Here is a 26,115-nt window from a genome sequence, read left to right on the forward strand (position 1 = left end):
TACCAAAGCACTAAGAGGGCTGGATGGGAATGTGGCCAAGCAGGATCTGGAGAACTGGTATAATCCTTGGATCCATGGGAACTTATTGTCTCTGTTCTCTCTCTCTCTCCTAGTGTCCAAACATACCTTCTGGCAGGACTGGCAGGAACAGAGCCCACAAAAAGCGATATCCTGCCCTCAGCCCCTGAGCCCAGAGCAGATGCTGCAGGACAAGCACACTACCTGCCTAAAGGTCTCCGAGGTGAAGTCCATGTTACAGGAGCTCCTGGACTCCACCATGTTCAACCAAGGGGAGGTTAGGGCCATCAGGTACATGTCTGCGGTGGTGGAGAACCTCAATAAGGCCTTGATCCTCCAGCACAAGGAGAACAGGAGCCTGGAGGCCAAATACAGGCACCTGAAAATAGAGATGACCAAAGAGCTCGGCAGCCAGAAGCTGTACTTCCAGAAGTCCCTCCAGATCCTCGAGAGTAAGAGAGATGCCCTGCTAAAGCAGATAGAAATTTTAGGGGGCAAGTACCATGACCTGCTCCTGATAAAGCATGCCCTAGAGTTCCAGCTGAAGAAGATTCAGTCTGCTGGAGGTCAAGCAGAAGATTTAGTCAGGGTCTTGGTTGAATTCCCAGACGCTGCCAAGAAAGAAGCCTTCCCAAAGAAAGACACAGTCATGGAGGAGACCCAACAGGAGCCCAAGGAGGAGGAGCAGTCTTCACCACATTCCCCAAGCCCCATGGCCATGGCCTGGGACAGTGGTGCTATGCCTTCAGCAGATCAGCCTCTCTCCACCATGACAGTGGATTCAAGGATTGCAGATGTGTACAGGAGCAAGGACGCTGAAAGTCTTCAGCCTGTGTTGCCATCCTCCATGGATCACATGTTTCCTAAGAAATGGGAAAGACTGTCAGCAGAAAGCCCAGGTGACGGAGCCACAGAGCAGAAGGACTTCTCCCAGGAGGTGGCCTGGGAGAAGGAAGGACTCCAAATTAAGCCCCATTTTCAGAAGCAGCTGTTCCTAGAGAGGCCGAGGAAGTCGGCCTTGGAGAGCAAGGCAGAGGCCAGGGAAGAGGAGCTCAGCCGGGAGAGGCGGAGGCAGCAGTGGCAGCAGGAGGAGGAGATGTGGCTGCAGCGGCAGGAAAGGTGGGCCCTGCTGGAGCAGGAGCACGAGGAGAAGCTGCGGCAGTGGGAGGCAGAGGAGGCGGCCAGGGAGCAGCGGCTGAGACTGGACCAGGAGCCCAAGGGCCCGTGGAGGGAGCTGGAGCAGCCAGGAGAGGACGCAGAGAGGATGATCTTTGTGCCCACCAGTCGCTGGAGGGACTCGGAGGATGCGTCTTTGGCGCCTCCCCCAAGCCGGGCCCAATCTGCTCGCCAAGGCAGGAGGCCACGCGTGCCCAGGTCCCCTAAGACCCAGCAGCCCACCCCCAGAAACCAGAGGTCCATGAGTTCAGCCGAGTTTACCCAGAAACCACAGGCCCACCGGCTTCCCATGAAGCCCAAGAAATCGGCCTCCTTTCCTGTCACGGGTACATCCCCGCGAAGGGTGACCCAGCCCCCTGTGCATATAGCCCCAGTAACTCTGAAGGAGAAGGTATACCATATAGACATGGAGGCCCAGAGGAGGAATCTGCAGCTCCTGACTAAGGAGGACATGCTGGGGCTGCCCCACTACCTGCACAGTAAGGTGCTCGAGCTCACCACCACCACCATGGAGCTGAATGCGCTCAAGCTATGGTGCCTCTGCCACAAGTACATCTGCTACAGACACTTCCAGAGCCTCCGGTAAGTCTTCCCTGGCAACCATTGGCACCACCCACACCCGTGGGCAGAGCCAAAACCCAACAAGAAAGAAGGAGCATGGGGCATGGGGTGGGGAGAATCACCCAGGCCTGGACATGATGCCCCTGAGAGAGGGACTTGCACCGGACACCCAGCCTCAGAGCCTTGGGCAACCCTGAGGTGTGGGAGGTAGAGCTCTCCCTCTGTGAGTCTTCCTACTGTCTTCCAGGCGTCCTACTGACCTGCCCGTAACCCACCTACCACGCTCCTCCATTTGCCTTACTTCCTCTTCCTGTTTCCAGCCCAGCCCAAGGCTCTTTACCTGACATCACCTCACCTCTGCTCCCTGTTTTCCCCAGTTCTCACACACAGAGTCATCCCTGCTTAACAGAGAGCTAGGGGCAGGGAGGAGGCCCCTTCACCCACTGAATCACTTCCCTCTCTTCCCAGCCAAGACGTGATCAACCATATACAAGTCGTGCGAGAAGCTGGGGCTTCCTACAAGGCCCAGAACCTCTTCCTCTTCCTGGAAAACGTGGACCACCTGCAGAAACTCCAGCTCCAGGTGTGGACAGACAAGCAGAAGGACCTGGAGGAGAAACGCCGAGAGTGCCTGAGCAGCATGGCGACTATGTTCCCCAAGGTGGGCCTCGCGCCTGGTGACCTTCTCAGGGGTCAGCACGGCCAGCAGGAACAGGGCCAGGATGGAGCCATGGGGCTGTGGGGGTGTGCCTGGGGGCAGGAGAGCAGATGGGAAATCAGAGAACAAATTAAAGCCTCTGAACCAGGAAGAGGGGAAGGCAGGCAGCAGCCTGAGTAGAACGAAGGCAAGTTTTCCAATCTCCATATATGGGGGGGAAGCAAGAGAGGGAAGAAAGGGAAAGTCACTCAGTTGCGTCTGACTCTGTGCGACCCCATGGATTGTATTGGACTATACATCATCTATACTATACTGTCATCTCTGGGGTCGCACAGAGTTGGACACGACTGAAGCGACTTAGCAGCAGCAGCATACAGTCCATGGAATTCTCCAGGCCAGAATACTGGAGTGGGTAGCCTTTCCCTTCTCCAGGGGATCCAAGGGACCCTCAAAAAGAGCTGTAGGGGACTTCCCTGGTGGTCCAGCGGTTAAGACTCCATGTTTGCAGTGCAGGGGGCACAGGTTCGATCCCTGGCAGAGAAGCTAAGGTCCCACATGCCACAAGGTGTGGCCAAAAATACATAAATATTTAAAAAGAAAAGAGCTAGGGAAGGAAGCCTCTTCTGCAGGGGAGGTAGCCAGAGCCTGCAGTCCAGCTCTATGCTCATATCCTCCTTCTCCCATGGGTCTCCTTGTCCAGCTCCTGTTGGATCTGGTTGCTCTCTAGGCTTGGCCTCCAGGTCTTCTTCACCCTCATGCTGGGGACTCCCTTTACTGCTCTCTGGGGACAGCTACCCTGTTTCCAATCCTGGGTCTCCCTTGTTTTAGTGGAGCACCTCCTCCAGTCACTTCTTGACAAAGGGTTCCTGGCAGGTAGAATCACTGAGACCTTTGTTGTCTGAAAATGTCTTCACTAAATATCTACCCTTAAGTGTGGTTGACAGCTTGCCTGTATAGAGAAGTCTAGGTTAGAATTCATTTTCTCTCACAATTGGGAAGGCACTGTTCATTGTCTTCCAGGTTTTGGCTTTGCTGTTGAGAGTCCAAAGTCATTCTGAGTCTTCCTCTATCGGGTTTGACCTAGTTTTATTCTCTAAGGGCTGCCTGCAGTTTCCTGTACTCTTTCCCCTGCTGCCGAGGCCAGAAAAGCATTGAGTGCTGACATGGCCCACAGGAGGCTAGCTGATGGCTAGCAGTGACTCTGAATCTGCTAAGATGGGCTAGGAGGTAAGCCCCCTGAGTCCTGAGCAGCAGTGGTCAGAGTCTGGGGAAAAGCAGTGTCCTGAGGGCTTCAGCATGGAAGTTGAGTCAAGGCAGCTGGGAGAGCCTTGCCATGGAGCCCTCTCCCAACGCAGTTTCCTGTCTCCTTATACTAGTCTTGATCACCTCCTGTGGCTGTCTTGACGTGCTAAATTGGTTTTGAGGTTGAGAAGGAAAGGGACCATATATATATAATTCTTTAGGTGGCCAGGGCAGAGGCTGAATGACTAGATACAGAGAGCATTCCAGACACAACCTGACCCGTGTCATGAACCCTGTGAGTCTGCACAGTTCCAGCTGCTCTAGCCTCCTTTAGTTTTTTCCTTGCTGTTTTGCCCATTGTCTGGATTCTCCACAACAAAGGAGAAAACAGGAATAAAACCAGCAAATTGCAATTCAAGGCATTTCTAGGAAATGTGATACATTGAAGTCCCAGGGGGTCTCTAATTGGAGGGATTCTCGGGGCCTCCCCCTTTCTGCTAAACCCCAAGTCAGGCAGTAGTTGTGTTGGGCTGTGCTCAGCCACTCAGTCATGACCAACTGTTTGTGACTCCATTGACTGTAGCCCAGCAGGACCCTCTGAAAGAGGATAAATTCCTGTCTCTCTGATGATGCCTCTCTGCTGGCTTTTCTTAGCTCCAGAAGGAGTGGAACGTTAACCTGCACACCCCTGTGGTCATCTCCCCGAAGTCAAGGAAGAGCAAGCCGCCTCCATTCCTACTGCGGCACAGCCATTCCAGCAGCCCCTTCTGCAGGCGATCCCAGGAGCTCTTTAAGACCAAACACCAGCCACGTGTGCCCCAGCAGATGGCCCGGTAGGTGCACAGAGGCCGGGGGCAGCTGGCTGGGTGAGTGGGGAATCAGGGAGCAGGGGTGAGCAGACTGGGGAGGGGACCAGAAGCTCAGCAAAGGCACAGACAAGCACAGCTCACCCATGAGGTGCAAGGAGCCCAGCTTCTCAGCCGCCCTGCCCAGTTCTGATCATGGGCCTAGATGAAGGGTGTGTGTATGTGTGTGGTGTGTGGGCTTCAAGGGCCAGCCTGACCAAGTATGTTTCAAACTATGCAACTGAGACTCCTGGGACCCACAGTTGAGAACTCAAAACTATTTTTACCCCGAGCATTGGTCCGTCCATAAAAATAAACTTGAGCCTTCCCACCCCATGACCGCTGGGCTCAAAGAGAGACATTGTGAGCCACACCTCAACCGTCCTAGTGTGGCCGGCTCAGGGCTTCAGCCCCGGGGCAGGTCTTGGAGGACCGGGGCTATCTCGGCAGCCTTTTCCAGTAGCTCCTCAACCAGAGGAGACTCCAGGAGGTGAGACTGAGAGTTGGGAAGGGAAGAGATGTGGCACGGAGGATGGTGACAACTATCTGAGGAGGGAAGAAAACCCTGGAGAGCTTATTGCTCCCCATTGTCTCCCTTTCTGCAAGTCTAACTTCATTTCTTTTTGCACTTTCCACCTTCACACCCCAGCCAGCAGGGGAACCGGATGGAGGCCATGTGGAAAATTGATGTGGCTGCCTCCAGTTACCCCATAGAAAAGAAGACCCCCGCCAGCCTGTCCTGGGACCAGCTAGGAGGTTTCCCAGACACTCCCCGCCTGTTGGCACTGGATGTGCAGTCCTCCTTCCACAAAAGCTTGATGTCCCTCAAGGCCCGGTAAGGTGCAAGGCTGAATGGTCAATCTGGATTCAGGGACACCTACCCATTAAGGGCAGGGGGCAGAGTAAACACTCCCTGTGTCCAACCGCCCAACAGATATCTTTCCAAACATTAATAATGACTCACTGTAACACACTGAATCTGCCCACAATGCAGGAGACCCATGTTCGATTCCTTGGAAAAGAGGAATTCTCCAGGATTCTTGCCTGGAGAATTCCATGGACAGAGGAGCCTGGTGGACTACAGTCCATAGAGCTACAAAGAGTCGGACACGACTGAATGACTAATTCACTTACCGTACCACATCAGACAGACAGAGGCTTACCTGCCTCATCAGCCATGAGCTTGGGTCCCCACACCAACACCATTCTAGTTCTCTCAAAGACTCCACAGGGCATCTCAGAAGACCAGGATGGAAGTCTTTTCTTTCCACTTATTTCCTGGGACTTGCATGTAAATTACTCAAGAGTGTATCTTGCCCTAGGCCTGGGGGTTGTTCTCAAGGTGAGCCAGGTGCAGGTATGGAGAGAGGAGAGAGACCAAAAATCTCAGGATAAACCTGGGCCCATCTTTGGCACTGTCGTTTCCTTACTGCCTTCAAGAACTGCCCCCAGGAAGAGCAGCTGAGGGGAGGGAAGTGGGACTCAGTGGGGCAACAAGAGGCTTTTCTGGTTAGGAAGGTTCAACTCTGCCTCTCTTGGCTTGAAGACTCAGGTTCTTCAAGGAACCCTTCTACATTACTAATGCCAGCTGTCTCTTGTGGCCCTGGCCGTGCGCCAACTAAAGATCTCTGACCGGGATAGGAATTCCCTGGTAGTCCAGTGGTTAGGACTTGGCACTTCCTTTGCTGGGGCCCCAGTTTAATCCCTGGTCAGGAAACTAAGGGGCTTCCCACGTGGTCCTAGTGGTAAAAAACTTGCCTGCCAATGCCGGAGATATAGGAGACGCAGGTTCAATCCCTGGATCAGGACGATCCCCTGGAGGCAGGCATGGCAACCCACTCCAGTATTCTTGCCTGGAGAATCCCATGGACAGAGGAGCCTGACGGGCTATAGTCCATGGGGTTGCAAAGAGTCAGATATGACTGAAGCAGCTTAGCACATGCACACAGGGAACTAAGATCCTGCAACAAAAGAATGAATGAATGAATGAGTTAGACAGGGAGAGGGCACTGATGCCTGCCAGTCTAGACCTAACCAGAACCAAGCCTGCAAGATGCTGGTGCTGCCATTGTCCTCTCGACAGGGACTGAGGGAAGACAGAGTGGCCCAGCAGCATCAAAGGAGGCTGGTGCTCGGCTGTGATCCCACTCTGAAGTGGCCCTGAGAGTCCCAGCTAGACATCAACATAGCCCACCTAGTACATAGATACCGGTTTTCGGTTCCTGAAGCGATTCCAAGTGTGTGGGTGTGTTGCTGTTGTTGTTAGTTGATTTGGATACAACAGAATTGAGAATAACCGAAACAACAGTGTGGCAGAATTTAGTAACCCAGAGATCAGCTGGGGCCGCACCCTGCTGAGACTGGGCTGAACTTGCCCTCAACTCCCACCCCCTCATAGTGGTGTCTCTCCTCTCTGAGCTCCTTCTCTGCATCTGTTTCAACCTGAGCCAAAAACCCCTTTGTTCTTCAGACACATATATATTTACGTGCACGTAAATATCAAGTATACACACGCCACTTGGCCCCATGTGCTTCACGATGTTAGTAACTTTCTGAAAATTTAGGAGGGTGACAGAGAGAAGGATTCACAATGAACAACACCACAGAGCAGCCTCCTTTCTTCCCCTCTCTCTGTATATAACATGCAGAATGCAAAAACTCCCTCCTGTCTCACGCAGAGCTATTCCACCCACACCCAGCCCTCCACTGGGATCTCAGCTTCAGATTTAAGCACTTATCAAAATATTGTTCCCACCGAAGACTTTCTCTTTTCCAGGGGAATTTAGGTGAATAGAATTTTCTTCTCCCTTTTCTACCTCCACATGCGTGTATTCAGTTTATCACAGTACCAGGTGTAGAAGTCAAGCCCTGCTGCTTCTGTCTTCTTTACCCACATGCCAGGTGGGCACCACCTACCTGGATGTCAAGCCGATCCCCGACATTTCAGGGCGGTGCTGCCTGCCTTGTCCTGGGATCTCGGTTCTATGGCCTGAGAATCTGCTGCTCCTGAATGCGAGTTCTCTGCCGCTTTCCAGGCTCCTGCTGCCCCTGGGCTGGTGGTCGTGCTGCTGTCTGTGAATTCTCTGTGTGTATACGCCTCTGGAGACATGCTGCTTCCGCTCCCAAAAGTGCATCCTCTCTTTGGCTGCCTGCCCCCAGCCTACCTCAAATCTGCATGTCCACCTGTTGTGTGGGTCCAGGCCACTCACCCCTTTGTGACCTTGCCCACCTCATCAGCTCCCCTAGCTGCGCTCTCCAGTTCACAGTAGTGGCTAGTCTCCTAACTGGAACCCACCTCGGGCCAACTGTGCCATTCTCCCTGTTTGCTTGGCACTGGCAACCTGCCTCATCAAAGGCTCACTGGGATGTCTTCTCAGCATGTGGGGAAGGGCTCTTCATCTTCCCTGTGGGCTTTGGGACTGAGTCTCTCAAAGGCCACCAGACCCCTCCTCCAGAAGCTTTCTCTGCTGTGTTTTATACATGTCTTCCCTGGGCTCTCTGTCTGACAGGTAAGATAGCTACATGCCCGCACACTCTAGGCACTGTGTGTAGTCCGAGAAGAATCTTAACCTCGACTCAGACTGCCCTGCCCTCCCTTGCTCAGAGCCTGTTTCTGCACAAAGTACACAGCGGTTCACGTGTGTGTGCCGAGGTGCAGCAAGCTGGGACTCATGCAGACTTCCAGTGTGGTGACAGAGGAGAGGGCTTATAGCTTGGTTTCTGGGAAGGAGCCAAGATAGGGGTGGAGAGGAAGAAGCACGGATGGGTAAGAAGGAGCAGGAAACAGTGAGGGAGGGGAGAGGGGGAATTCTGTGATGCGAAAGAAGAGGAAGATTCACAAGAAAAGCAGCAGAGCCCCTGGAATGTGGCAGAAACGTCGTATTAAGCGGTTCCACATCTGGGTCAGCCCTGGACTGGTCTCCCAGAGTCGACCAGGGAAACAGCTGGGTAGGCTGGATGGGCGCTCATATCTCAGGGGCCATGTCTCAGCTGTTCCCCAACCCATAACTGTATTAACCCTTTCAGTGCCTCAGTGACCCAAAGAAAGGAAGAACAGGAACCCCCAGAGGAGCCAGCTGAGCTTGTTCATAAAAAGTCAAACGAGTCCTTCCCTGGAACCCTAAGAAGCCAGAAGGATCGAGACAATCCCAGCCCCATTCCATGCCTTAGCCAGTGATTCTCAAACTTGTTCCAAAGCAGATTCCCAGCTACTGTTTTTAAACAAACTCTCTGGGTCCTGCTAAGTAATCCTAGAACTTTGAGAAACACTACTTTCCTCTTTCAGTCAGCAAACTGTACATTGTTAATAAAATAGAGATATGTTTATTTTTTAAATTCTCTGTCTCATTGCTAAAACTCACACCTCCCCATCTCATTTTTGGAACCAGGTCCATGACTTGGACACCAGTCACAGAGGATCCCCCAAATGTTGAGCTTACCCTCTGGGAGTCGACCCACCAAGACAGCCATGATCAGTGTCTGGCACACGTCAGGGCTCAGTAAGTCTTCATTTAGTCAGAGACATGGACAAATATGTAACTGATAATGAACGTCAACACTTAGAAGATAGAACAAAAGAAGACAGTACAAGTCAGAACCAGGGGTGACCAGGCTGGGGGCGGGGTGGGGGGGGCAAAAACAAGTGCCCTTCTGAGGAGTGAGGACACAGATGGAACAAATGGAGACATGAATCTCCAAATCTACATGGTGTGGGCTTAGGAGGCCATGCCTGTCTGTTGTCTTAATTCAGGTAAGACATGGCTTTGGTTGGTTCACACAGCTTACAAGCAGAGTCCCACCCTCACTCTCCCTTGCACTCAGCCGTCTGCCAGTCTCCTATTGGCCTCTGCCCGCCCCTTCCGCCTTGTCTCACCCGGCTTGCCCAGGCCTAGGGAGCAGGCACAACCAAACGTTAGCTAGGAAATCACCCTGTCCTCAGAGGACCCACAATCCAGTGATCCTCTTTCTTAGGAATGGCAGCCATGCTTGCTCCAGGCTTAAGGTTGAAACTTTGGAAGGAGGAGAAGAATATGGGATGCAAACAGATGAGGGCTTGACCTGATCTCTGGGCCAGAGCAGGATTTGATCTCTGAGCCACAGCTCAGTGTATCCCAAGGAAGGCTGCTGGAGGGAGGATGGTGAGAGGCATTCTTGATGCAGGTCACACACACTGGACTGCTGGGGCAAGAATGGGCCATTTCTAGCCTTTTGGGTCTATTGTTTTCAGGAGGCCTCACCCATGGTAGCCCTCGTGCTAAATATATTTCTTTATAAATAATTTGAAAAGATTTTTATAACTTCGCTTTGGAAATTAACCAACTATGAATAAGTTGTGGGTTTTTTTTAATGTGCAGTGGGCTGTGACTTCTCAGCAATCATCACCCATAGAGATGAAATCTAACAAGTTTTGTAAATATGAGAACATTTTGAATATTAAATTTGACAGAATAATGAAACTGACAATATTACGGTTTTTGTTGTCGTTCAGTTACTCAGTTGTGTCCGACTCTGTGACCCCATGGACTACAGCACACCAGACTTCCCAAGCACCATCTCCTGGAGCTTGCTCAAACCCATGTCCAGAGTCAGTGATGCCATCCAACCATCTCATTCTCTGTCGCCCCCTCCTCCTCCTGCCTTCAATCTTTCCCAGCATCAGGGTCTTTTCCAATGAGTCAATTCTTCGCATCAGATGACCAAAGTATTGGGGAGTTTCAGCCTCAGCATCAGTCCTTCTAATGGATATTCAGGATTGATTTCCTTTAGGATTGACTGGTTGGATCTCCTTACAGTCCAAGAGACTCGCAGTCTTTTCCAACACCACAGTTCAAAAGCATCCGTTCTTTGGCGTTCAGCCTTCTTTATGGTACAACTCTCACATCCATACATGACTACTGGAAAAACCATAGCTTTGACTAGAAGGACCTTTGTTGGCAAAGTAATATCTCTGCTTTTTAATATGCTGTCTAGGTTTGTCATAGCTTTTCTTCCAAGGAGCAAGCATCTTTTAATTTCATGGCTGCAGTCACCATCTGCAGTGATTTTGGAGCCCAAGAAAATAAAGTCTGTCACTGTTTTCATTGTTTTCCCATCTATTTGCCATGAAGTGATGGACTAGATGCCATGATCTTCGTTTTTTGAATCTTGAGTTTTAAGCCAGCTTTTTCACTCTCTTTCACTTTCATCAAGAGGCTCTTTAGTTCCTCTTCACTTTCTGCCATAAGGGTGGTGTCACATGAATAACTGAGATTATTGATATTTCTCCCTGCAATCTTGATTCCAGCTTGTGCTTCATCCAGCCCAGCATTTTGCACGATGTACTGTGCATCATAAGTTAAATAAGCAGGGTGACAATATACAGCCTTTCCCAATTTGGAACCAGTCCATTGTTCCATGTCCGGTTCTAACTATTGCTTCTTGACCTGCATACAGGTTTCTCAGGAGGCAGGTCAGGTGGTCTGGTATTCCCATCTCTTTAAGAATTTTCCTCAGTTTGTTGTGCCCCACACAGTCAAAGGTTTTAGAGTAGTCAAGCAGAAGTAGATGTTCTTCTGGAACTCTCTGGCTTTTTTGATGATCCAATGGATGTTGGCAATTTGATCTCTGGTTCCTCTGCCTTTTCTAAATCCAGCTTGAACATCTGGAAGTTCTCGGTTCACATGCTGTTGAAGCCTGGCCTGGAGAATTTTGAGCATTATATAAACATTTAATTACATATTTTTTATATTTTAGTATTTTGGTGCCAGTGACTTTACTCCCTCGACATGTGGGATCTTAGTTCCCAGCCAAGGATCGAACCTGTGCTCCTTGTAGAGTCCTAACCACTGGACCACCAGGGAAGTCCCACCAATAGTATTTTTAAAGGTTTCACATGTTTTCATAGGCTCTTGGCACTGTGCTTAAGGTGCCCAGCAGCCAAACCCGTTCTGGTGATGGAGGACTTTGACTTTTTGGATGTCTTCTCTCAAGCTCTCTGGCAAGCAAGCAGAGTGTCTGATAGAAGCTGTGAAGTCAAGAGGATGGCAACCAAGGAAATATATAGATATAGTTAGTACATGATGTTCTTTTGGTATGAGGTTAATATTATATAAGAGCCTCATTTTTTTTCAGAGCAAAGTTGATGTATTCAATCAAATAAGATATTGCCTTAACCCTCAAAAATACAAAAACAGGGAAGCCAAAATATGAGAAGTAATACTGCTTGGCGTATTTCCTGAAGCCAGATTTGGGAGTTGGCCATAGCTCTGCTTGCATGGCCCATAGTCTCAGGGGTCTCCAGGATGAGGAATCAACACTAAGGTGGAAGGTGACATGAGAAAAGGGTCTACTTTAGCCCTAATTGTGGCCTTCAAGGAGTTGTTGACAAAGTGAAAGAGACAAAAATCATTTGTAAACAAGACCAAGAGCCAGGGAGGGGAAAGCCAGGTGGGATCTGGTGTGTCCCATGTGAGGGGGAGGCTAACTTAGAAAAAGTCAGATAAAGGACGAGTATGACTCTATTGTTGGAGGAGTCCTCTTCTCCAAAAAAAATGTGAGCTTGGCTAAGACTGATCTAGTCTAGTGGAAAAGGTGGACGACATGCATGAACAGATGGTGAATCTGAGCAGAGACAGGAAAGTGTTTAAAAAAATGGAAATGCTAAAAGTGAAAACTGTAATATCAGAGATGAAGAATTCCTTTGGCCAGTTAATCAAGTTGGACAAAAGCAGAGGGAAAAAAATCTGTGCGCTTGAAGCCAGGTCAGGAGAAATTTAAACAAACTGTAAGCTAAGGAACAATTGAGCAAACCCAAAGGTAATCACCAAGATATGTAAGACAATGACAAGTGCTCTGACAGACATGATTGAAGTCCCAGAAAAAGGGAGAATGGGGTAGAAGAGATATTTGAAGAGAGAACCACTGAGAATTTCCCAAATTAATGAAAGAAAACCAACCACAGATCCAAGAATGTCAGAGAACCCCAAACAGGATAAAGAAAAACACACCTAAGTATAGCATACTCTAATTGCTGAAACCAAAGGTAAGAGAACATTTTGAAAGCAGCCAGAAATAAAAACAAATTATATAGAAAAGAAAGAAAGAAGAATTCTCAGAGGCTTTGCCAGTCAGATGGTTCCTGAGGTCCAGCTGTATCCCTTATAAGTCCACAAGATAACCCAGTGTTTTCCGGGACATTCCCTGTCTAGGGGCTGATATTAGCTTAGGTGGGTTTCAGTTACCTGCAGAAACAGTAATGGTCTGGAACTAGCAGTGTCTCAGCTGAGCAGCGTCCTCCAGGGCATGGGCCCCACTTCTCCATAGTGCCCAGCCCCCTTCTCTCTATACACACCTGGCCCTGAGCTGGCTGGTGATCCTTAAAGGCTCCTTATTGGCTGTGAGTTGGGAGGAGGCAGAGAAGGAGAGAAGATTGATACACTAGTCAACTGGTCTGAATGCCTCTCAAAGAAGGCCCTGGGATCTGACTATTGCATCAAATTCTTTCTACAAAGGTGACCCAACCTGGAACAACCAAAGCCAAAGGCCAGCTGGTATACCTGTCAGGGCTCTGCTGAGGGTATGGTCATTGCTATTGGCAGTAATGTCTGTGGGGACGGGAGCAGCTGCCAGTATTTCAGGCTTGCTATGGGGGTCAAGAAGATTCAGGTTTCTTCTCCCACACCCTCCATTCTAAGAGTCCCTGTGTAAACCTCTGTCCTCTTACTTTCCAGAAGTTCCTTTACTACAGGAGCCACAAGGAGGCAGCAGAGTGCTTGTTTAAGGGCCTTGGCTGTCCCGGATAGGGAGAGGGCCGAACTGAGTGGGAACGGCTGAAGGAGGGACACGGCCAAAGCTGGGTGGAGTTCATCTGAGAAGGTGCTTGGCTGAGTAAGGAGAGCAAATATGATCAATATAGGGAGAGAGACAAGGGATTCCAGATCCATCCTTTGGACATCTGGATCCATTCCTGGTGGCTTCAGCCTAGGGCACTTGATTCACTCACCCCCAGCAGCGTCCTCAGCTTTGCAGTTCAGAGATCTGTCCTTGTAAATGATACTTCAGGCAACTATTTTTTAGGAACTCTGCCAGGAGGCCCTTCCTGAAGATTTCCTTAAATATGTATCACATCCTCATTCATTCAACAAATATCTATTGGGTACCTAATAGGAGGCACTGTTGAAAGCATTGGGATATAGTGCTGAAGAAAAGAGTTTGTTTTTTAAAAGTGATTTCCCAGAACTTTTATTGGGCAAAAATAAACAAAAAAAATTAGTAAAATACACAGTATGTCAGATGGTAAAAGATGCTATGCTGCTACTGCCGCTAAGTCGCTTCAGTCGTGTCCGACTCTGTGCAACCCCATAGACGGCAGCCCACCAGGCTCCTCCGACCCTGGGATTCTCCAGGCAAGAACACTGGAGTGGGTTGCCATTTCCTTCTCCATTGAGATGATGAAGAAACACAAATTTCAGCAGAGGAGTAGGCCGTGAAAGTTTCACTCGACCTCTAGGGCATTCCTGAGATTACCATTTAAAATAGGGCGTGTCAGGCCTCACTGAGTTGACGTTTGTGTAAAGACTTGGAGATGAAGAAGCAAGCTGTGAGGAAGGGTGCACAGGCAAAGGGAACAGCCTGAAGTGGGAGCATGCCTGGCATCTAGAGGAATGGCCGGGTCTCCCGTGTGACTGGTGCTAGGTAAGTCAGTGGGAGGAGAGTAGCGTGGAAAGTGCTGGAGAATGACTGGAGGACAGGTCACTTAAGGCCTTGTAGGCTACTGTAAGGACGCTTTGTTTTTCAGTCTGAAAGAATAGGAGCCATTTTTACTCTGAATAAAATGGGAACCACTGCAGAATTCCAAGCAGAGACGTGACATAATTGGGTCCACCCTTCCAGAGCATCACCCTGGCCACAGGGATGGGAACAGGCTGCAGGCGGGGAGGGGGAAGCTGACGATTCCCTTTCTATTCAGGAAAGTTTAGTAAAGGAACTCAAATGCTACTTCCCCTACCAAGATGCCTCTTCTGATCCTCTGTAAGGTGCCCCCTTCTCCTGGAATTTCTCTCCGTCTTTGCTGATGCATGTCTTCCAGCATTGGTCAGTTTTGTCTTTGTTATAGAACATGTTTTTTTAGTATTTATTTATTTGGCTTAGTTGTGGCATGCATGATCTTTAGTTGCAGCATGTGGGATCTAGTTCCCTGGCCAGGAACTGAACCTGGGGCCCCCTACATTGGGAAGGCAGAGTCTTAGCCACTGGACCACCAGGGAAGCCCCTGTTTTGGGACTGTTGGTGAGCTGTCCTCAACCCCACCAGATCTTAAACTCTTTAAGAGCAGATGCCCTGTTGCGTTCGTAACTGTAGCTGCCCCCAGTACAGAATGCTGTGCACATAGTAGAAACCAAGTCAGATTTTTTCCCTAAGGAATAAGTGATCCCACCCTTCCTTAATTGAGCTGCCTTGCTCTTGCCGCTGAGGCCTCTTCCAGGCTGCATTTCTGCCTGGAGAGCCACATCTCTTTGTGTTAAATGCTTAACCACCATGACAGTCCTAATTCGGTCTGTTAACCATACTACATGACATAGCTTGTCAATGACCTACTAAAGCAGCCTGTCAGAGCTGGCAGGAAGCACATGCCAAACATTGTTTGCCAAAGCTATTGCCTCTGGAGGCTACTGAGAGCAAATTAAATGAGTAATTATTGAGTCCCTAAACATTTATTGCACCCACTGTGATGTTATGCACTGTACCAGGCTGTAAGGGTATAAAAGTCAATTAAACAAACTTCTAAGGAGCTTACTGCAAAAATAGGATACAAGCTATATGCAAAGCACCAGAGTAATAAAAATACATAGAACTAGGTCCTTGTCCTCCCAAGGACTTACCATCCACTCATCACTCATTTAGCCATTACTTAATGCACTGTGCTAAGGCTGGATGTGTAACGATGACACTGAGACACAATCTCTTTTCACACTCCACTGTGGAGAGAGAGTAGTAAATAGTGGGGATCTAGCTACGTAAATATGGGGTCACACAGAGTCCGACACGACTGAAGGGACTTAGCAGAAGCAGCAGCAGCAGCTACGTAACAAACACACACACAGTACAGATGCAAAGTCAAATGGAGAACAAAAGAAAAGGATGTTCTCTGCAGAGAGTCTGGAAAGGCCCTCAGGGCTACGTGGGATTTCAATAGAAAGCTGAAGGATGTCTAGAACTAGGGTGGAGGACTCCAGGGGAATACAAGGGATCAGAATATGATAAACATAGAGCGTGTTTACGCACCAGAAAGTGGTCGATATGGCTGTAGTTCATCAGTAACAAGCCAGATATTACAGGAGCAAAGCTGGGCTGAGATAAGGTTTGGATGAGCTTGAAGGCCAAGCTGATGATTTTCCTCAGCCGGCAGTGGAGAGCCATGGATGATTTTCAAGGAAAGGAGTGATGTTACTAGACCCGTGCTGTAGAGGCAGGTGTGACAACACGGAGAAGTTAGAGAATGGACGCAAGGAGACCAGTTAGAGGACTAGTAATGAAGTAAAGGCCCAGCTTTGATTGCATTTACTTATTTGTGCCCATATTTGTTCACAGACATCTCAATATGTGCAAAGTCTTGCATTGACTGAAGGTAGGGGCGGAGCAGACAGGGAGAAAGATAAAAATAAGACCTAGTTTATGTCCTTAAGGATATTTTAACCAAGTGAGAGACATGGACCACTGAAATGCTACCAAAATCTTCCCTTGTATCTGTCACATGACACTTGGCTTCCCTCCTATTCCCCACATTCCCCGGGCTCTTGTGGGAGTTCATGATCTTCTGTCTGTAGGCCAGGCGTTGCTCCAATGCCCAGACTCCTCTCCTCATGCCTCAGGACATCCCAGGATGACTTCATCCTCCCTTATGGCTTCAAACATCAGCTCTATGTTGACAATTCACAGATGATTCTCCTCTGAGTCCTAAAGCTGTATGCCCAAACACTCAACCGAGGATCTCAACTGGTTGCCCACTGGCACCTCCATCCAACTCAATTCATCTGAATACGTGCTAAGTCACTTCATTAGTGTCCAACTCTTTGCGACCCCATGGACTGTACCTAGCCTGCCAGGCTCTGTGTCCATGGGATTCTCCAGGCAAGAATACTCGAGTGGGTTGCCATGCCTCCTCCAGGGGATCTTCCCGACTCAGGGATTGAACCCGAGTCGCTTACATCTCCTACGATAGCAGGTGAGTTCTTGACAGCTAGTGCCCCCTGGAAGCCCACATGCAAGTATATTGGGTCAGAAATTATATTCATTTGTAATTTTGGCAAGTACTGACAATTTACAGTTCTACTAGTAACACATTAGAGGGCCTCTTTCTCCATAACCATGCCAAGGGCATATTGTCAAACATTTGAATTTTTGCCTATCTATAGGTGAAAAATGATACTGAAATGTAGTTTCAATTTTCTTGTGTGAAGTTGAGCATCTTTTCATATGTCTAAGAGCCATTTATCTTTCCTGTTAACCATCCTATTTTGTTCTTGTATTTTTGTTCTTTCTCATATTGATTTGAAAGGATTTTGTATATACTAAGCAAATTAGTTCTTTTGTCTATGATATGAGCTGCAGACATTTCCCTCAGTTTGCCATTTGTCTCAGTTTATGGTGTTTTTCGCTCTGCACAAATTATAGATTTTTATGTTGATAGAATTGTCTTTTTTATGCTTTGGGAAATTTTGTGCTATTCTATTTTCTCTGCTGTGACATATAAATTTATAATTTTACTATTTTACATTTATTTAAACACAATTGATTCATATAGATTTATTTTAGTGTGAGGAATAGAGCTACTAGTTTTTGGTTTTTTTTTTTCAGGCAGCTACACAATTGTCTCAATGCCACTTACCATATAATCCATCTTTCCCCTACTGATAGGCAATGCCACCTTTATTACATGTTAACATTTTAAATGTCTTGTGCCTATTTCTGGACTCTTTGTTCTCTTGATCAAGTTGCCTATGCTTGTGCTAGTGTCCTCTGGATTTCACTATTTTAGCTCTTATTGGTTTAATATCCAATAGAGCTATTCCTCTTTGATTTTCTTTTTCAGAATGCTGTTATTTTTTAATGCAAAAATTTCCATATGAATGTTATATTCAGATTATGTAGTCTGTTGGTATTTTTATTAGATTGTGTTAAATTTATAGATTAACTTATGGAGAGCTGACATCTTTACGATAGTGAGTCTTTCTACCCAAAAATAGAGTATGCCTTTCCATTTATTCTTATCTCTTTTTTTGTGTTCTTTGATAGTAATTTCAGTTTGGGGCACCTAGATCTAGCACACTGTTAAGATTACTCTAGGTTACATTACTTTTTCCTTGCTATTGTAAATGATATTTTTATTCCCATACACTTTCTAATTGGCTATTGTTCATTGACTTTTTGTGTATAATTTGTACCCACTTTGCTAAAATGTCTTATTTGTATTAGTTTTTCAGTTGATATCCTCTGATTTTCCAGCCAGGCTATTAAATCATAAATTAATAATGGTAATTTCACCTCTTCCCTAGTTTTTATATCTCATTCCCTTCTCTTCTGAAATTAAGTAGGCTAGTATTTCCAAGGCAGTGTTAAATAAAAATAGCCATAGGGGCTATCCTCATGGAATACCTAACTTTAATGGGAAGAATTTAGGTTTCCTCATTAAGTGGGATTCTAGTTTTCAGACCGAGATGGAACAAGTCAGATGTTTCATAAAGTTTGCCTGTGATTCTGGGAATTGATATTTTATTGAAATTCAGCCTGTGTATGAGACTTTCTTTGCAGATGGTTTCTTCTCCCTTACAGAAAGGAAAAAAAAAAAGTATACAGATATCAAGTAGAGTATATGTTGACTTAAAATGCTTTATGAGGGGCTTCCCTGGGGGCTCAGTGATAAAGAATTTGCCTGACACTGCAGCAAACACAGGTTCAGGTTCCATCCCTAACATGGGAAGATCCTACATGCCACAGAGCAACTACGACCACGCCCCAACTATTGAGCCTGTGCTCTAGAGCCCAGGAACCAAACTGCTGGGCCCTTGGCCACGACTGAAGCCCACATGCTGTAGAGCCCGTGCTCCACAAGAAAAGCTACCACAATGAGAAGCCTGCACACGCAACTAGAGAGTAGCCCCTATTCGCTGCAACTAGAGGAAAACCAGTGTAGCAACAAAGACCCAGTGCAGCCAAAAGTAAATAAATAAAAATTAATTTTAAAAAAATGCAGTATGAGTCCAAAGCCATCTTTGTACTGGTCAAAGCTTTATTAAACCTGACTTTCTAAGAAGGTATATTTGAGCCAAGAGCAGTGCAATCCTGTGTCCTGAGTGTCCAGAAAGTAGCAGTCTCAGGTGAAAGAAAAACTGGTCCTGCTCTAATGGAGGGGAATATTATCAGACATTGGGTCCAAGACTGACCACTTGGCAGGAGACACTAGGACCCAAGCCCTAAGATCAGTACCAACAGCTAACATTTTATAAGCATTTGCTATATATGACCTACTTGTTTAGGCAGAGTGATTTATTCCTCAGAACCATCCTATGAAGTGGATACTATTATTTCCCAATATGATGAAACTGAGGCAAAGAAATATAATTTCTCAAGGTCACAAGCTGGTAGGTGAAATAACTAAGGTTTAAAACAAGGCAGAGCCTGGGAATTCCCTGGTGGTCCAGTGGTTAAGGCTCTGAGCTTCCACTGTGGGGGTGAGGGGGGGGCACAGGTTTGATCTCTGGTCAGGGAACTAAGATCCCATATGCCAAACAGCCAAAAAAATAAAATGAAACAAAATTGGACAGAGCCTCTTCTGTTTAAAAAAATTTTTTTTAGGATTTATTTGTTTATTTTTTGGCTGTGATAGGTCTTTGTTGCTGCGCACAGGCTTTCTCTAGTTGCAGTGAGCAGGAGCTACTCTTCGTTACACTGCGCAGGCTTCTCATTGCAGTGGCTTCTCATGGTGTGAGCACAGGCTCTAGAGCACAGAGGCTTTAACAGTTGCAGCCTGCAGGCTCTGGAGTGCAGGCTCAGCAGTTGTGCTGCACGGGCTTAGCTGCCCTGCAGCATTATGGGATCTTCCCAGACCAGGGATCGAACCCGCATTGTAAGATGGATGCTTAACCAGTGGACCACCAGGGAAGCCCAGAACCTGTATTTTAACCACCATGTCCTAATCCCTCAGATGAAGGAACCTGGGGCCCTGAGCAAAGTTTCAGGAGAAACCATGATCGTTGCCTCCATGGCCGGGCCACATCTGTCCTGGGGAGGGTGCTGTACTGTGAACGATTACTCTGGAGCCAGGGACAGCTAACTGGAGGCTGGATAACTGGCGCTACTGCTAACTTTTCTTTACGCACACTCTTCTTTTTGTTCCTTTGCTGGCTCCCTCTCTTGTTCAGTCGCTCAGTTGTGTTCCACTCTTTTTGACCCAATAAACTACAGCATGGCAGGCTTCCCTGTCCTTCACTATCTCATGGAGTTTACTCAAATTCACATCCATTCAGTGGGTGATACTATCAAACCATCTTAACTTCTGCTGCCCTCTTCTCCTTTTGTCTTCAATCTTTCCCAGAATCAGGGTCTATTCCAGTGAGTCGGCTCTTTGCATCAAGTGGCCAAAGTATTGGAGCTTCAGCCTCAGCATCAGTCCTTCCAATGAATATTCAGGGTTGATTTCCTCTAGAATTGACTGGTTTGATCTCCTTGCTGTCCATGGGAGTCTCAAGAGTCTTCTCCAGCACCACAATTTGAAAGCATCAATTCTTCGGTGCTCAGCCTTCTTCATGGTCCAACTCTCACATGCGTACATTACTACTGAAAGAACCATAGCTTTGTCTATATAGACCCTTGCTAGCAAAGGGATGTCTCTGCTTTTTAATAACACTGTCTAGGTTTGTCATAGCTTTCCTTCCAAGGGGCAAGCATCTTTTAAAATCATGGCTGCAGTCACCATCCACAGTGATTCTGGAGCCCAAGAAAATAAAATTTGTCACTGCTTCCACTTTTTCCCCTTCTAGTTGCCATAAAGTGATGGGACCAGATGCCATGATCTTATTAGTTTTTTGAATATTGAGTTTCAAGCCAGCTTTTTCACTCTCCTCTTTGACCCCCATCAAAGGGCGCTTTAGTTACTCTTCACTTTCTGCCATTAGAGTGGTATTATCTGCATATCTGAGGCCCCTTCATGGATCACAGCCTTCTCATAGCAAAGGGGCTTGTATAACTCAATGAAGCTATGAGATATGCTGTGCAGGACTATCTAAGACAGACGAGTCATAGTGAAGAGTTCTGACAAAATGTGGTCCACTGGAGAAGGAAATGGCAACCCACGCCAGTATTCTTGCCAGAAGAACCAGAACAGTATGCAAAAGCAAAAAGATATGACACTGGAAGATGAGCACCCCCTCCCGCCCAGGTCAGAAGGTGTCCAATATGCTACTGGGGAAGAGCAGAAGGCAATTACGAGCAGCTCCAAGAAGAATGAAGCAGATGGGCCAAAGCAGAAACGATGCTCAGTTGCCTATGTGTCTGGTGGTGAACGTAAAGTCTGAAGCTGTTGCATAGGAACCTGGAATGTTAGTTCCATGTATCAAGTAAATTGGACATGGTCAAGTAGGAGATGGCAAGATTGAACATGGACATCTTAATAATTGTGAACTAAAATGGATGGGAATGGGTTCCTCCTCTACCTTACCTTATATGTTGGAATCCCCAACACTTAAGCTTATGGCTAGACCATAAGCTTTTATTCCAAGGATGATGGAGAATTTTGAGCAGAGGCTTGACATGCATGGATTTCCATTTTGATGGGAATACTCTAGCTGCTATAAAGAAACTGGAGGAGAGGTGGTAAAGATGAAAGCTGGGAGACTAGTTAGGGAACTCTTGCCATAGTCCAAGTGGGAGACAATGAATCCAGGGGATTTGGGTCAGGAAATAGTGGAGAAGCTGGTGAGATATGACCAGATTCTGGATATATTCTAAAGACAGGGTGGGAGGGGTTGTCTAGTATCCATGCAGTTACTCAGGCCAAAAATCTAGATCTTATCCTTGATTTTTCCTTTTCCCTCATATCCCAAATCCAATCCATCAGCAAGCCCCTGTGGTTCTACCTCCAAAATACACATCAAAGTTACTATGTCTGTCCATTTTCACTGCCCCCACAACCCAGCTAAACCACCTGAGTTTACCTCTTATTTGGATCGATACAGTAGCCTCTACTCTGTTCTCTCTGTTTCCTCTTACTTCCCTACAATCGGTTCTCCACAAGCAGGCAAACAGATCATTTATAAAACTAAATCATATCACAGAATGGATGCTTTTGCATCTTTTAAGGACTTTCTAATGCAATAAAAATACAGGCCAAGGGGACTCTTTAGTGGTCCAGTGGTTAAGACTCCATGCTGCCACTGAAGGGGCACAAGTTTGATCCCTGGTCAGGGAACTAAGATCCTCCATGCCGTGTGGTACAGCCAAAAGTAAATAAATATAGTTTTTTTTTTTTTTTTAAGAATAAAGGCCAAAATTCATACCATGAACCACAAGGCCTAAAATGATCTGCCCTGATGACCTCTCTGTTTTCATCTCCTCCTTCTCTTTCTTGATCATCCTGCTCCAGCCACACTAATCTCCATCCTGTTCCTCAGTCTCTCCAAATTCTTTTCTGCTTTGGAGCTATGCTGTCCCCGCTGACTAGGCCATCTTACCCCAGCTCTTTGCCCAACTGAACCCTTATCAAATGTCAAATCTCAATTCAACCCTCATCTCCTTAGAGACCTTTGTGATAACTCTCACCTGTTATAGCTACTATGCTGTATTTAGTATAGTCCATCACATTTTGTATCAGAAAATACAATCTTTCAGGGGAAATACAGTAGATTAATGCTCATTAAGCAAGAGCACAAATGAACAGGGGACTCTTGTCCCCTGAGAGTGTATGAAGGCTATCAAACACTCGGGGCCGGAGGGCCCAACCTCCCATCTAACACTTGAATCGCCTGGCAATGTTCATGTGAGGAGTACTTGACACCTCCACTGAGGGGTCCCACCTAGCTGCTAGACAGCTTTGAAATTGTACTTTTCTTATTCAGAACTGCATTATGTTTCTTTAGAGCTATTACACTTCTGTGTCCCTCCAAGGAAGCATGAAACAAATAGAAACTGTCTTTTAGAGGACAGTATTTTTGGTTTCTCAAGGCAGCTCTCACACCCTCAAACGCCCAACTTTTCCTGTAGGCTTGTCCTCCCATCTTCAGGGCTTCTCCTCTGAAGGTGCTTCCGCGGGTCGTCTTACCTCCCAGGGCCAACAGCTCCCTCCAGCAATCCGGGCGTGGTGGGGCTGACTAGAAGGGCACTCCTTCTCCCAGGGCCTCTACTCTCTCTCTCTTTGGCCTCTGCTTTCTAGAGCCGCGGTCCACAACTCTCCATCCTTTCGTTAGACATCAACCTCCCGGCCTCTTCCATACGCCACATCTCTCCGGCTGGAGAGAGCTCCTCAACATCGTCTCCCCATATTGTGCCTAGCACAGGCCTGCCACAGAGTAGTTTCTCTAAAACCACTGGTGGAATCAAACAGTCTGCAAGTGGTCCTGGGAAACTCTCAGAGTCCTAGATCTCTAGCAAGGCGGCAAGATTCGGAAGCCGAAATCTAGTAGCTGCGCGGCCCCACCCTCCGGCCCACCCCCTCCCAAGGTTGCCTCACCTAGCCGCTCAGGCTATCTCGCTCCAAGTCTCGCCTTTCCCTTTAATCACTTCCTCCAACTTGGGGCCTATAATACCTGATGTCTCCCAACAAGGTGTTTCAATTAGCAAAGACTTTAATTTCGGCTGATAACAAGATGGTAGTATCTTCGCTACCATGGCCACGCCCCTTTACTTACGTAGTCGGGGCGAACCGGAAGGGATTGCTCAACCCTTAGTTCGCAGGCCCGGAAGTAGACGGACCTCACGGAAGCCGGCCTTGGCCCTGCGGCTGCTGCCGTCGCCGCGGAGAAAGTGTTGGAACTGGCAGCCTAGGAATGGTGAGACTTCGCGGTTCGCCTTTGAGGGTTCTGAGGAGAGTTGGGGGTGAAATGGGGTTTCCCAGAGTGCTGCCGGGTACGATCCCCCCCAGGTTTGGGGCCCCGCCCCGGTAGCGCCCCGAAAATCTGCGCATGCGTGGGCCGGACCGGGCCAGAATCTGGTCCGATAAGTTACGCATGCGCAAAGGTAGCTTGCCAAAGGTGGGGTGAGAATTAGCCTGGGAGTTGACTACCTTACCCCGCGACCGGCCCCTGGGGCTTGAATCAAGGCTCCGAGAACATCAGGGTTCATTCGGTGCCTTGCTTTTGAGTTGCAGGATTGACTTTAACACTTCTGTCCCGAGCCCCTGAAACAGACCCGGACAAATTCCCTACTTTGGGTGTGCATTTGGCGGGGAGAACGAAGGGCGGAGGGCCAGAAAAGGAAGGGGGCGCAGACCCTGCCTCAGTGTAACGGCGGCATCGGGCTCTTCACCCTTTCCCCACCCAAGTGGCTAAATTCCCATCTGTATCCGATGGAGCGGTTTGACGAGCGCACCTGCGGGTAGGGCTGGAGCGCTTCCTGGTCAGAAGCGTCCCTGATCAGGAGGGGCGGGACCGGAGAGTCCCCAGAACCTGAGTTCTCCGGTCTTAGGCGAGGGTCCCCCAGACGGCGGTTGATGTTTGCTCAGTGACCAAGCCGCGTTTTTTAACTTCCACGAAGTAACGCCCTCTAAATCTTCAGCCAACGCTTCAAATGAAAAAAAAAAAAAAAAAAAAAAGGTAAACTGGTTGGAGTCCCATCTCCTTTTCCTTTCCCGTGCTTTGGACTGGGAGGAGAGCCGAGTGGGCAGCTGACGAAGCAAAAGAATCCTTTGTTTCTTGCTAGTTTGGAGTCAAGGCCCTTCACCTAGGGGCTGTTAGTAGAATTAGAGGGGTTTGTGAACTTCCTAAAATGTGTACATTTTTCTAGGGTTCCTAGCTTTTATCACTGTCTCAGAGATGTTGGTGACCTTCAAAGGGCCACTGGTTTATTAGGGTCATATTGGCAGAATATATTGTGTCTCTTCTGGTGTTTTCGCTAGCTTATGGGATGCTGAGGACCAGTTCCAGTATAAGGAGGTGAGGTTGGCCAGATGGAAATCTGAGCCTCAGGGAGCCTCATTTCTCCTTTGCAGAATCTCCTCTCGGCCTCTAAGCTCACCTGGTCAGAATCCTTGGATGAGCCTGTGGGACCCTTCCTTCTAGCCCTGTGGTTTGGAACCAGTGGCTTTGGGACTGTAAGAGGATGGACAAAGGTAGTATGAGGCCGGGCCAGCTCCCCAAACGCTCAGGCGCCAAGCATCTGCTGATTCCACCCCGTGCCTGGCACGTGTGTCTTTCGGTCCTGGCTGGGCATTGCCACCTCCCCCTGGGCCAGCACCACCCACGTACCTCTCGGCAGAGGCCACAATTGACTGACTTTCTGTTGAGCTGCTGCTCTTTGGCATGGCTGCATTTTGATGGCAGAGGGAGCAGTTATGCCCAGAGCCCGGTGTGTCGGCATCACCAGTCTGACCTGAGCACCATGTGCTGCACGACATGACACGTGGCACCGGGAGAACTGCCCAGCGTGGAAGGTCTGGGCCCAGATGGGACTGGATGGCCAAGGAACTCCCACCTTAAAACCTCAAATGTGAAGGAGGCAGGGGAGGGACCGAGGGCTGGCTGGGAAAGGGGGGCTGAGGAGGGGTCCCTTCTGCAGAGGCTCAAGGCTCTGCTTGGCAATTAGGAGCTCTGACTTCACCACTTCTCTTTTTTCTAGATTCTCAGGGGCTGCTAGATTCATCCCTGATGGCATCGGGCACTGCCAGCCGCTCAGAGGATGAGGAGTCACTGGCAGGGCAGAAGCGGGCCTCCTCTCAGGCCTTGGGGACCATCCCTAAACGGAGAAGCTCCTCTAGGTAATAAGGGTTTGAAGGGCCAGAAACGGAGACTGCGGCATGCCTTTACCCCCGAACCCCTCTGGGGCCTGCGCTGGCAGAAACTTGTGCTTTTCCTGACCTTACTAAGTCCCTCTCCTTGAGACTGAGCAAGGGAGGGAGATCTTAGGTCTTTGATGTGAGGTCTTTGTAGTGTGGTTCCCTGTCATCTCAGAGGGTTGGCGCATAGAGGTTCCACGCCTCGACCACTGAGCCAGAGCAGTGAGCACTCTGACTGCTGGGAACCTGCTCTCCTTTGGAGGCTGGGTGTGGGTGAGTGGGTACTGGGGGTGGGGCATGGAGAGCTCACTAAGGACTCTTCACAGGTTCATCAAGAGGAAGAAGTTCGATGATGAGCTGGTGGAGAGCAGCCTGGCTAAGTCCTCTACCCGGGCGAAGGGGGCCAGTGGGGTGGAACCAGGGCGCTGTTCAGGGAGCGAACCTTCCTCCAGTGAGAAGAAGAAGGTGAGGATTGGGAGAATGGGGAGTAACAGGGGATGGGGGCCAGTGCCAGATTTCGTGTTTCCCCACAACCTTCGCCAGCTGGCAGGAGCCCTGCAAAGGAGGCCTGTGAGAGGATCAAGCCGCCCCAGCCCCAACCTCAGATGCCTCCCTCCTGGGAGCCCATCTCACTATTCCCCCTTTCTTCCTGCCCC

At 48.5% G+C, this 26,115-nt stretch overlaps 2 protein-coding genes and 1 long non-coding RNA gene across 11 annotated transcripts in view; 2 read left to right on the forward strand and 1 right to left on the reverse strand.

The window, feature by feature from the left end:
- The window catches only part of FAM186B (family with sequence similarity 186 member B), a 26,036-nt gene extending 16,080 nt beyond the window's left edge, over nucleotides 1-9,956 (forward strand). The window contains exons 3-7 of one of the 2 annotated variants that reach the window (XM_069580839.1): nucleotides 114-1,776; nucleotides 2,224-2,416; nucleotides 4,310-4,488; nucleotides 5,150-5,335; nucleotides 8,527-8,835. In XM_069580839.1, coding sequence (XP_069436940.1) covers nucleotides 114-1,776; nucleotides 2,224-2,416; nucleotides 4,310-4,488; nucleotides 5,150-5,335; nucleotides 8,527-8,677 — 2,372 coding nt within the window. In that variant the 3' untranslated portion in view covers nucleotides 8,678-8,835. Of the gene's footprint in view, nucleotides 1-113; nucleotides 1,777-2,223; nucleotides 2,417-4,309; nucleotides 4,489-5,149; nucleotides 5,336-8,526; nucleotides 8,836-8,888 lie in introns of those variants that run through there. The other variant, XM_069580841.1, reaches the window with a different exon arrangement.
- On the reverse strand, nucleotides 9,906-23,389 carry LOC138435789 (uncharacterized). 3 transcript variants are annotated; one of them, XR_011255231.1, is made up of 4 exons: nucleotides 23,201-23,378; nucleotides 15,763-15,938; nucleotides 12,720-12,872; nucleotides 9,906-11,177 (listed from the first exon to the last, which is right to left on the reverse strand). It is a non-coding gene; the product is annotated as an uncharacterized lncRNA (long non-coding RNA). The 3 variants fall into 3 exon arrangements; XR_011255230.1 differs by lacking the exon at nucleotides 15,763-15,938 and having other exon boundaries at nucleotides 23,201-23,389; XR_011255232.1 differs by lacking the exons at nucleotides 12,720-12,872; nucleotides 15,763-15,938; nucleotides 23,201-23,378 and adding an exon at nucleotides 22,793-23,134 and having other exon boundaries at nucleotides 9,966-11,177.
- The window catches only part of MCRS1 (microspherule protein 1), a 13,109-nt gene continuing 6,863 nt past the window's right edge, over nucleotides 19,870-26,115 (forward strand). Inside the window, exons 1-4 of one of the 6 annotated variants that reach the window (XM_069580844.1) lie at nucleotides 23,400-23,519; nucleotides 24,677-24,796; nucleotides 25,303-25,441; nucleotides 25,786-25,924. In XM_069580844.1, the coding sequence (XP_069436945.1) occupies nucleotides 24,787-24,796; nucleotides 25,303-25,441; nucleotides 25,786-25,924 (288 nt within the window). In that variant the 5' untranslated portion in view covers nucleotides 23,400-23,519; nucleotides 24,677-24,786. Of the gene's footprint in view, nucleotides 23,520-24,676; nucleotides 25,118-25,302; nucleotides 25,442-25,785; nucleotides 25,925-26,115 lie in introns of all 6 variants that reach the window. The other 5 variants (XM_069580846.1, XM_069580845.1, XM_069580847.1 and 2 more) reach the window with 5 other exon arrangements.

Source organism: Ovis canadensis, chromosome 3, assembly GCF_042477335.2.
Source record: "Ovis canadensis isolate MfBH-ARS-UI-01 breed Bighorn chromosome 3, ARS-UI_OviCan_v2, whole genome shotgun sequence".
Taxonomy (NCBI): Eukaryota; Metazoa; Chordata; class Mammalia; order Artiodactyla; family Bovidae; genus Ovis; species Ovis canadensis.